The sequence below is a fragment of the Sinocyclocheilus rhinocerous genome, unplaced genomic scaffold (genome assembly GCF_001515625.1).
Source record: "Sinocyclocheilus rhinocerous isolate Xijiao unplaced genomic scaffold, SAMN03320098_v1.1 scaffold807, whole genome shotgun sequence".
Classification (NCBI taxonomy): Eukaryota; Metazoa; Chordata; class Actinopteri; order Cypriniformes; family Cyprinidae; genus Sinocyclocheilus; species Sinocyclocheilus rhinocerous.
In genome coordinates this window covers 649951-661516 of record NW_015650326.1, presented here as the reverse complement: position 1 = coordinate 661516, position 11566 = coordinate 649951, and the positions used below count along the sequence as shown (strand labels likewise).

General features: G+C 37.6%; 1 protein-coding gene across 2 annotated transcripts in view; it reads left to right on the top strand.

The window, feature by feature from the left end:
* LOC107711690 (gap junction gamma-1 protein-like) overlaps nucleotides 1-11299 on the top strand; it is a 16302-nt gene extending 5003 nt beyond the window's left edge. The window contains exons 1-2 of one of the 2 annotated variants that reach the window (XM_016516706.1): nucleotides 6050-6218; nucleotides 9884-11299. In XM_016516706.1, the coding sequence (XP_016372192.1) occupies nucleotides 9913-11151 (1239 nt within the window). In that variant the 5' untranslated portion in view covers nucleotides 6050-6218; nucleotides 9884-9912 and the 3' untranslated portion in view covers nucleotides 11152-11299. Of the gene's footprint in view, nucleotides 1-6049; nucleotides 6219-9883 lie in introns of those variants that run through there. The other variant, XM_016516708.1, reaches the window with a different exon arrangement.
* The last annotated feature ends 267 nt before the right edge of the window (nucleotides 11300-11566 follow it).

Genomic DNA, 11566 nt, shown 5'->3' with positions numbered 1-11566 from the left:
ATAAAGAATATCTCTTTGGATTTGAGACTTTAGTCTTTGCAACTTTACAGATCTTCTTTATGCACCAAGAGCTTGTAACACTCCAAAGAGAAAGGAAAAATTGAAATCGCATCATATGACCCCTTTAAACAAGATAAACTATGAAATTAGGCTTTTGACCTTTTCAAGGGAAAACATGTGACAAGTTTAAACTTTATTTGGATTTACTCCTACATCTGCAAGAGAAGGTTTATATCAGCATTTCTTGTTTACATACAACATCCACCTACAAGTGAGTGAAGGTTTCCTGCACATAAATCTTTTTTTTTTATTGTGTGCTTTTGGAAGAGGTCTTTTAAAATTATTAAAATATTATTAAAATTTTAAGTCAAATACATTTGAACCCCATTATTAATTTAATCAGACTCTAATTCAAATTAGATCTCAAAAGGCTGAGATTCTGTATAGAAGTCACACAGAACAGAATGAAATATGAAATAGAAAATTAGGCAAATGAGCCAAATGTGTTAAATAAATGTGAAGGTAGAAGGAGTCTATGCAGATAAGTAAATGTGCATGTGGTAGAACCACATTATATATATATATATATATATATACAGTGGGTACGGAAAGTATTTTTTAATAAATCTGCAAAAATGTCAACAATTCTGTGTTTTTCTGTCAATATGGGGTGCTGTGTGTACATTAATGAGGAAAAAAAATTAACTTAAATGATTTTAGCAAATGGCTGCAATATAACAAAGAGTGAAAAATTTAAGGGGGTCTGAATACTTTCTGTACCCACTGTATATATACTGTATATATATATATAAGAAAAACACACATTCTTATTTTCTTTTTTTCTGTTTCTTTTTTTTTTTTTAAAGATTCCTTTAAAGCTCAGTTGAACTTAATAAACCATTAATTGGAATATATCCAGACAGTGTCCTGCAAGTCAACAAGTCAGTTCAAGCTTTCTGAATGTTGTCATTTGCAGCATGAAATGACTGCTATGTCAAATGCTATTATGGTTTTAATTTAACTACTCAACCACGGGGATTTTGGGAACTGATCAGTGTTTGTGAGGTTATTTGTTGATGAGACATTCTACAGCACACTCTTCTTCGCACACACATTTTGTGTCTTCATTTAGCTAATTCAGTACAATTGGATAAATATTTGTTTTGGTTATGGATCTTTCTAAATTAACACAAATGGGAACCATTAACCTATTCACAGTATATGAAGAAAAGGCGAAGTCACTCTAAGCTCATGGTGCACAAGGGTCTTCCCTAAAAGTCACTCTAAATTTTACAGCCCTGCCATCTAGTGGTCTCAAATTAGTATAGTTGCAAATTCTGATACTATTTATACATTTATGAGTATGTACAGAAAAATAATTGAAAGATAATTCATTTTTTTCTATTATTTATCTACAATGTCATGTGGCAAATATATGCTTCTATTTTGAATTCTAGTTAGTAGTTACAAATTCAATTCTCATCATGACAATTGAGTGAAAAGTTGAATAGAAAATTAGATTTGAGTGAATTTCTAGAGAAAGTCTCTCATTGCTGTCAGAGACGAAGTGGGGAGGCCTGGGGCGTGAGTTGGCTGAGTTCACCCAGAACGCTGCAGCTCTGCTGGGCCTCTGAGGAAGAGATCTGGCTCTCTGTTGCTATTACAACCCTGGTGAACCCGGGAGTGAATAAGAGTCCTTAGGCTTCGCCTCACCCCCCGCATGACATGGGCAGTTTTGACAAGATCATGTGAAAGAGAAAAAACCTCAGGCTTGCTGAAGTTGAGTGTTAAAAAACTATTCCATATGATGAGCGCAGTGTCTATATGATTGTGTTGGCATGCGTGCAACAGCTGCTTTAAACAAAAAAGTGAAAATCCATAGACTTACAATGAAGGATGAACCCAAGTCATGTCTAGAGACCAAAATATTGAATACAAGCATGCTAAAAACACTCAGAACACCTTATAGCAATGGCTTGGCAACAAAATATAACACAGTAAACCTGTAGCGGTGAGTTTTGCATGGGCAACAGCTCACATTTTCTTCAGAATATGTAAAAGTTTCATCTATTAAAGCTATTATTTAGTTTTGTGTTTACTATGCAATGCATGTACTTATCGGTGTCTGTAAAAATCAGATCTAGCTGTGGCAAACAGAACAGCCGGTGTCTATTAAACTGCTGTTTATGAAATATTGTTTTTAACTTTAGCGGGACTAAAGGAAATGGAAAAAAGATTCTTATCCAGGAAAACCTCTCACATGTTTTTTTCCCCCTGTCATTTGACATCTGCAGATGTTGAGCTTTGAAAAAAGCAAGATGCCTTGCTTTTTTCAAAAACCATTCCAGAACAACAAATTTCAGTAAGATATCCGCCATTTAAGTGTGTTTTACAGTTTACATGTTTTAAGAGGTCTTGTCTGAAATATGGCCAACAGTTTATGGCCACACAGACAGTCATAAATCAATCTCATGACGAAACCATTTCTATCCGGACACTTTATACTGTTCTATGCAAGGAAAGTGAAGCATTTTATGAATCACTGAACAGACAGAAAAATAATTTCCTTCAGCAGCTAAGCTTTGGAGGATAATTAGTGAATTGCTATAACCTGTGCTTTATACATCTCCAGGGTTTACATACATATTCTCAATATTCACATTTACCACTTGAAATGTCAGAAGTGCACAAAAGCTCATTGGCAGTGTGACACCCTAAGTGCTTTGACAGAGTTCAGTTAGGCAGCAGTGTCTCAATGCTTGAACACTTTCTAAATGGATTCATTTTGCTCTAGGCCACATTAAATTTATGGGCTTCCTTTTGCTTGAAATATAGAATTATATGTGATGGTACCAGAGACGTACACAGAAGTTTTTATAATTCTTTAGCTGATGCAGATTAAGGTGCTGAAAAGTCAACTTTTAGACTATGTAAACGGTATATTAGTGTATACTATCCAATAGAGAAATAATGTGTATCTTTGTAATCTTTCATTAAAATGTAATAACTTGCTCGGTCTCTGAAACATCTTATTATTATTATATTATATTATCCTATTATTAAGTTTTGTCCTCAAACAACCAGTTTAAGTGAGCCCACTGATCTTGGATTTGAGAATGCTTTTGTAACAGCATGCTGAGTCGGCTGTAGCTGTAGATATACATTATCTTGTCATTTGTGTGACGTTCCAGCGATGTCGTTCTGCACTTGATTATGGTGCTAGCCGGATGAGAGACTTCAGACTTCAGAGGGAAGTTTCTCTGGCAATGTTGGCATGAACCTTTGGGCAGTTGTTCGAAGTCACCTCAGTAGATTCATGTTTTCATCAAACTCTGTGTAAGTGGCACTGACCCAAAAGGCAGCCTTAAGCCTGGCTCAGTGAAGAGATGTAACCAAATGAGACTGCCACAACAAAAACCGCCTATAGGTTAGCCGCCACACTAGCTGATGGTTCCACCCAGTGTGTGTGTGTGTGTGTGTGTGTGTGTGTGTGACTGAGAGAGAGTCAGTATATGGAAGCGGTTCTTTGGAAGGACTTTGGAGATATATGCTTCTTGTTTAGATGAGGGTTTTCTGTCAGTGTTTCTCTGAGGGCACTTCTCAGTTGAACTTGATTTATTACATAAACCCTGACATCTGTGACCTAAGACCATCCCCATCAACTGAAGATTTTTGGAGAAACTAAAGTTGACATTAGAAAGAGCAAATACTGGTTGCTCACTTCACCAGTCAGTCCAACTGTATCCCCCCAAAAAAGCAACCAAACTAGCTTTAAGGACAGATGACAGATGATGTTGCCAAAGCACTATTGAAAGTAATTAACGTGATAATCTAAATTTTGTTATCATTTACTCACTCCCATCTCATTCCAAACCTGCTTTATTTATTTATTCATTTATTTGTGGAGCATGAAATGACGTACCTGACAAATACAGTTCAATCATGACAACTCTCTGAACATTTTAGCATGGTGATGGATATGACAATGTTAATGTATTTGGTCTTGGCGGAACAGATCTGCTACGCTGCTGCTGAATTGCTGCTGCTGTTGGTTATTGCTGTAGTTGTAGATTATTGCTGCTGCTGCAAGCAAGTACAGGAACTTGCTACTGCCAATGCATGAAGCGATATGGTGCCATGAGTATTTAAGACATACTGCTGCTGCACAAATAGCATATACAATCACCCCGTAGCAGATCTATACAGGTGGAGCTGGGGAAGGTGGAGGGTTCAGAGAAAGGTGGAGGCACTCTGAGTTTTTCCAGATTACTATTGATTTAAGAATTTAGAATTTGTTTATTTTTGTATAATTACAGATTGACTAAGGTCTAGCAAATGTCTTCTCTGATCATGATAAACCACGGGTATTTGCAGAATACATACATTTACATACAATATCAGTATTCATTTATATTTGATGCTTGGTGATTGCATATAAAATTATTTTAATGATTTTGGTGATTGCATATTTTGTTTACATTTTTGTAGACATACAGATTTTGGAGCAATGGCACACGTGCTCTCATGACTCATGATGCATCTATGAGAGGTGACATGAATGGGTGATGTACCTAAATTGTTATGAAGTTTTAGCAGACACTCATCTTGAGAATAACCGATGAGGGGTTCACGGCATTTGAGATGTGTTCTGTCATGTAAGTGGGCAGAGAGGCATGGCCTCTGGAGGATGGAGGCCAATGGTCCGTCTGAGTGAGTGGGCATCCAGTTCACAGAGGCTTAAGTACACACACGTCCATAGAAGTCCACTGATAGTTTTCTGCTCACTGAACATGCAATGCTCTGTCATGGCACTATGTCTATTGTGAATGAGTAAGGCACTCCCTCTAGACAACAGCCTTTCTTCTGTAGAGCTGTGATGAGCAGAACAAATTAAAACCCTTACATAACACAAGAATATATTAAGGTTAGTCTCTGTCTTTCTGCATTCTTGTTGGTCTGAACAATAATTAACATTGTTGGAATTACAGGTTTATACAGATAAATACAATACTGCATCATTTCTGATGTGCTGCAAAGTACAATTATTATATATTCACATGATATTTTTTTTTCAAGTGTAGTCAGATGTATACAGAATATATACAATTTTAGTTCTCTCCAGGGTTGGAAATAAACCGGGAATGGGGCAAAAATGGCACCAAAATGAACAAAAATGATACAACAAAAAAAGCCACACCATATTAACCTAAAGTCACGATTAAAGTCATTGACTGCCTTTTTGTATTTGTTCTATAAATCAATTCATTATTACAATATCAAGGACAATAACTGACAATAATGATTTTATTATTTAATATTTCATAATATTGCCGCCCTAGGCTGTGCCACCTTTGGAGTGTGTCATTTGCTGATGTTGATAAAATGTTATTGATAACAGCCCACAGTATTCTGATTGATTAAATAACTACTTGAATAAATATTTGACCTAAAAGACAACACAAATACATTTGATAAGATAATTCTAAAAATGCCTTTAAAAAGGTAAAATGCCCCTGAAAATCAATTACATGGTGAAAATATTGTAACCAGTATTGCCAACCAATGTCTTGGCTTTATTTAGTAAATCTTACTAAAAAATAGATGATTCACTAGTTGTGTTCTAAATTCTATTTTTAGGATTTGTTCCTCTGTAAATTAAACAATAGTTGGATATTAATGGACCTTCTCCTTGTAAATGTAGAACACTGCGCCACTACACAGGCCAGTCGATCTGTCAGTCACACTTTTATCAACACATTTTAGGTTTTCTATAGTAAACCTACCCTTTTCAAGTGATTTTAGTATGGTTACGGTGCATGAGGTTGTCATGGCAACTGTGCTGGAACACACCAGCGGTCAGTCTAGGAGTTTAAACCCTTGATTCAGGGCCTTTAGCCAGAGGAACACTTTTCTTTCTCTTTGTACTTCCTCTCCCGGCGGTTGGTGCAAAACAAGCTCGAGTCAGAGATGAGTGTGAGGAGTCAATGAGACTGACGCTCTCTCGTGCGCTGTCTGCAGAGGGCACACGGGATGCGGAGCGCTCTCTGTGGCTGTTAGATGATAATGGATCACGATATTCCTTTTGACTGTGGACAGGCGACCGCTTCTTTGTGCGCACCTGAAGTGGAATGCTGAGAGGTCGCCGCAGTTTGGCGGAAAGTTATGACCGGATGGAGCGCACGTCCTCGGGAGGTGTTTCCTCGGAGCAGCTTCCCAATGTCCGTATCTAATTTCGTCGTAGTCGATAACACGTGTGAGAGACGAATGATATCTGCGATCTAAAAATCCCTAAAAAATGAACGTAGGCCTATTTAGTTGGGAAAAAAGTGGTTACATTCCTTTAGTTCTAGAACGCAACACAGTGCAAAGTTCAAAAAACCGGTAAAAAAAAAAAAAAAAAAACTGTAAAAAATATCAATACGAAAAAAAAATCCTTCATATTAATACAGCACCCCAATATCCTGTTTGTCATTTTTCAAAATTAACTTTTTAATTATTTGTATATTTGCAGGTTTAATGAAAAATAAACTACTTGGTCTCTGACTTTGATACATTTGGCATTTACATTTTGCAGTTGTTCATGTAGAATATGTGTTTTAAGTGACTCAATTACAAGACAATCACAAGTCATATTTGAAGAAACATGAAAAAATGTGTGAAATGTACAATATATGATCATAACTTAATTATAGCAGTTAACATAGAAATGTAGATAACCAACATTTATTTAATAACATTTGTTTTAAGACAGAATTCATAGCCTTTTAATTATTTTTTATGCAAATTCTCTGTACTGTTAAATTTAATTTAAATGTAGCTCAAGCTGCTTGATTGAACACTGCTGATTGAGAGGCTATACGATTTTGTTCATTAATTAAGGGCATATTTCTTTGCTTAATTCTATGGCAAATCAAGCACAGTTAGGTGCACATGTTTTACATCACTGAATTGGCTGTGACCAGGGGCGTTTGGGGGCCCAAGGCGGTCGCCTACCTTTGCCTAATGGTTAAGTCCGCCTCTGGCTGTGACAATATTTGTGTTTAGTTGCACACTATGATTCAGATTTTCATTCATTTTGTCTGTGTTTTGCAGTTTTATGGACAGAACAGATAGCACACACAGATTCACAAAGTACCATAGCTGCCTAAGATTTACCCCCTGTTCACAGAGATGTAAACATTTACAACAGAATCATCTAATCTCTTTTTCAAATCTCATCTGTGATATTAACTTCTGGAAAAAGAGAATGGGGTAATTATTATAACACAATATAAATAGTTTGTCTTTATTTGACTGCCTCCTCTAGTCATCCTTTGACACATATTTATATTTATGATCTGCATGTTTACTCTATGCTTTTGTTATAGGCAGTTATTACACATATACATTCAGTGGCTTATACAGTGTGTTTAAGTGATAGAAGACAACCTTTTGGGCCAGTATGCCAAAGTCTTTGTAATTTCACATTTGATTCCACGAATGAGATTGAAGTAATAAGGTTATGAATGATACTGAATGTACGGTGGCCGAGAAGTGCAAAGCAAATCACAATTCTGAAAACAAAATAACAAATTACAAACGCAAATGCAAGTCTAAAAAACAAAATAACAATTCAGAAAGCACAACAACAATTCAGAAAACATTATAACAAGTCAGAAAACACAACGAGAAATCCGAAAACAAATTAACAAGTCAGAAAACACAACGACAAATCAGACAAACCGGAAGAGGTAGGTATAGTTTGAGACAGCGCATAGTATATTTACATTTAGTTAAAAGTGGCTGAACTTTCTACCACGACTCTGCTGTTCTTCGGCTGGTTCTTCCTGTATACGTTGATTGACAGATGTCTCGTCCAGTCAGCGGTGAGTAATCCCAAACCAATGGCGCTGTCTCAAACTATACCTACCTTTTCCGGTTTGTCTGATTTGTCGTTGTTTTCTGACTTGTTAATTTGTTTTCGAATTTGGCATTGTGTTTTCTGACTTGTTATAATGTTTTCTGAATTGTTGTTGTGTTTTCTGAATTGTTATTATGTTTTTTAGACTTGCATTTGCGTTTGTAATTTGTTATTTTGTTTTCAGAATTGTGATTTGCTTTGCACTTCTCGGCAACCGTATGAATGCAATGTAAAATGCAGTTTTAACAACGGGACTTATTTTTCATTGACTGATTATGATTTGAGTGGCAAAAGAGTGACTAATAGAAATGCACAACCGTAATTGAACTCGACATGACCTTACCTAAATTGACCTGGATAAATGTTGTTATATGACGGTACTCTTTAACCCATGTGCACAACCTGATAACTGAAAACATACCGTCAATTACACTGAGCAAACTTGAGCAAAATGATTCATTTCATTTCAGACTCAAATCTGCTGAGGTTTTAGCAACTGCATTTAAAGATTGCACACTTTTTTTACATGTTCCTTTGAAAGTATCCACTCAACCAAACACCTATTTTCCCTGAGGTGTCTCAGGCTATGAGGTTCCACGAATAGTGAGTACCATCTGTGTCCAGTTATCCTTGCTTTCCTCTAAGATACACAATGTGAGCCTGTGGCAGCCATTCCTGCCGGTTCAGATGGTATGGGAGATGGCAAATCCCACATTAGGGAATGGCATGTTGAAAACACGAACAGGGGCCAGTTCATATACTTCAGCGAGAAACTTTTTTTTTTTAAATTGACCCTTTGCTAAGCTCCACCCCTTGGTTGATCTCGCTCGCTCAGACTGTAGCCTACATCCGATAGGAATGAATTTGAGATTGCCATGAACTGGATCCTTTTTAACCCCTTGATTTTAGGGAGTGAGTCTATGCATATGTCAGACAGCTCCATATATCACAATGCAACATTATTCTGATATCACAATTGTTGGGATACAGTGGGTTGTTTCAACCCAACTTTGGGTCAAATATGGACTAACCCAACTTTTGGGTTAAAAATGTAATGTAAAAATGTAACCCAACGGTTGGGTTAGTCCATATTTGACCCAAAGTTGGGTTGAAACAACCCAGAATGTGTACGCATGATTTTTCAAATAGTATAAAACTTTTTTAAAATGAAAAGTGTCATGAATCATGAATGAAAAAAAACCATGATTTTTTGTTTAATATGATTTTAAAGTTTGCTATAATATTGCTTTGTTTTTCAAAGAGCTGAAGACTCACCCTTATTTGTTGGATCATCTTCTGAATAATCTTTGTCAGACATACCCATGGGCTGAGCTTTGACTGAAATTTTGTGGCCGAGTTTTGTCCTTAGGGTCTTGTTTAGGAACAATTCATCTGTGACCTGAAATAAACGAGTTCGGAAATGACTTGATTTGTGTGTAGTGAGAGATTATGCTGCACCATTGCCTGACAGGCAATATTAAAGAACTGCGCATCCTGATACCTTACCTGAGAAACAGAAAAATCACACAAAACAACTTAGGAAATTCATCCACAATTGGCACCTAATCCAAGAAGAGTTCTCAGGAATAAACAGAGCGAAGTGCATTGATAATGAGTATAAGGTGTTTGTACCGTTTCTATTATTCACAGTGCTCCTTGATTGTTACGAAGAATGCTGTACCTCTTATTGAATTTAACTTATGATAGGCTATTTTAAGGCAATATTTTGCATATTGAAGCACAGTCCATTATGTTCGTTCTCCAGTACCTCAAACACATCAGACATCAATCAGCCTTTAAAGGAAAGTAGAGGTGCACCCTGTAAACATCAACAGAATGTTGCCTTGTTAATAAAGCTGCATAATTCAGGTTGCAGCAAATAAGTCTTTTGTGTCAAAAACTGTAATTTTTCCAATATCTTGTATATGTATGCATGTAGAATTTTTATTTGGCTTACATTGCTCATGTTTCTCCTATTTGCAGAACATAAGTAAAGAGTCTCTGTCACCAACATGAGTTGGAGCTTTCTCACTCGACTACTGGAGGAAATCCACAACCACTCCACGTTTGTGGGGAAAGTTTGGCTGACTGTATTAATTATTTTCCGGATCGTTTTGACCGCAGTGGGAGGTGAGTCAATCTACTCAGATGAGCAAACAAAGTTCACCTGCAACACTAAGCAGCCCGGCTGTGACAACGTATGCTACGATTCCTTCGCCCCACTGTCACACGTCCGGTTCTGGGTGTTCCAGATCATCATGATATCCACCCCGTCCGTCATGTATCTGGGTTACGCCATCCATAAGATCGCCCGTGCCTCAGAGGAGGAACGGTGCAAGAACCAGATTTATCAAAAGAGGAACCGCCACAGTCGGTGGAGAAATGGACACCACCTAGAGGAGGTCTTGGAGGAAGATGACGCCGAGCCAATGATCTATGAAGAAGACACGTTGAATGAGCAGGAGGTCAAACCAGAGACAGACAATGGCAAAGATCCAGCGAAGCATGATGGCCGCCGTAGGATCATGCAAGAAGGCTTGATGAGGATGTATGTGCTTCAGCTTTTATCCCGTGCCATCTTTGAAGTGGGGTTCCTCACTGGTCAGTATCTCCTTTATGGCTTCCGTGTTAACCCTTCGTATGTCTGCAACAAGATCCCATGTCCGCATAGGGTAGACTGCTTCGTCTCACGACCCACCGAGAAGACCATCTTTTTACTCATCATGTATGTGGTGAGCTGTCTTTGCCTGCTGCTCAATGTTTGTGAGATGTTCCATTTGGGGATTGGTGCCTTCCGTGACACTCTTCGTAAACGTCGAAGCCATGGTCAACAACCTCCATACGGCTACCCTTACTCCAGGAACATTTCTAGTTCTCCGCCAGGATACAACCTGGTGGTTAAATCGGACAAACCGGGTCGCATTCCCAACAGCATCATCCTACAGGACCAGAACATGCCCAGAGTGGTTCCAGAACAGCATTGCACAAGTCCTGATGAGAATATTCCCTCTGACCTGGCTACTCTGCACCACCATTTACGAGTAGCTCAGGAACAACTTGACATGGCGTTTCAGACATATAACACAAAAAGTGCTCATATCTCCAGAGCTAGCAGCCCTGTGTCTGGTGGCACAATGACAGAACAGAACCGGGTCAATACAGCTCAGGAGAAACAGGGTGCACGACCGAAAGCCAGCACTGAGAGGGCAGGGACAATAGCAAAAAATGGAAAGACATCTGTGTGGATTTAATGGTAAACACTTACTTGACTAGTCATGAACCATTATCCTCAGAAAACATATTGTCCCAGCCAAAGAAAACTACAGTTAGTGAGGGCATGATTAAACATTATGTACCCAAGTTCTGTTGAACATTAAACAATACTGAAAAATAAATATATTATAGAAGGGTAGTATTCATTTCTGAAACTCTTTACATTGTGTTCTCCCTTTCTCAGAATAATACTTTATGTGCTTCTGTACATATGTTAAATATATTAAGTGTGACGTTTCTCTACATTCAAATGCATGCAAGTGTATTGACCATATTGGAAGTCTGTCAAACAATTTATTCTTTAATGGATCATTGCTTTAATTTGACTACCCCTATGTATCCTTATACTGTAGCTGTAAGAGCTATATGTTCACCTCTTTATCTTCTCCTATT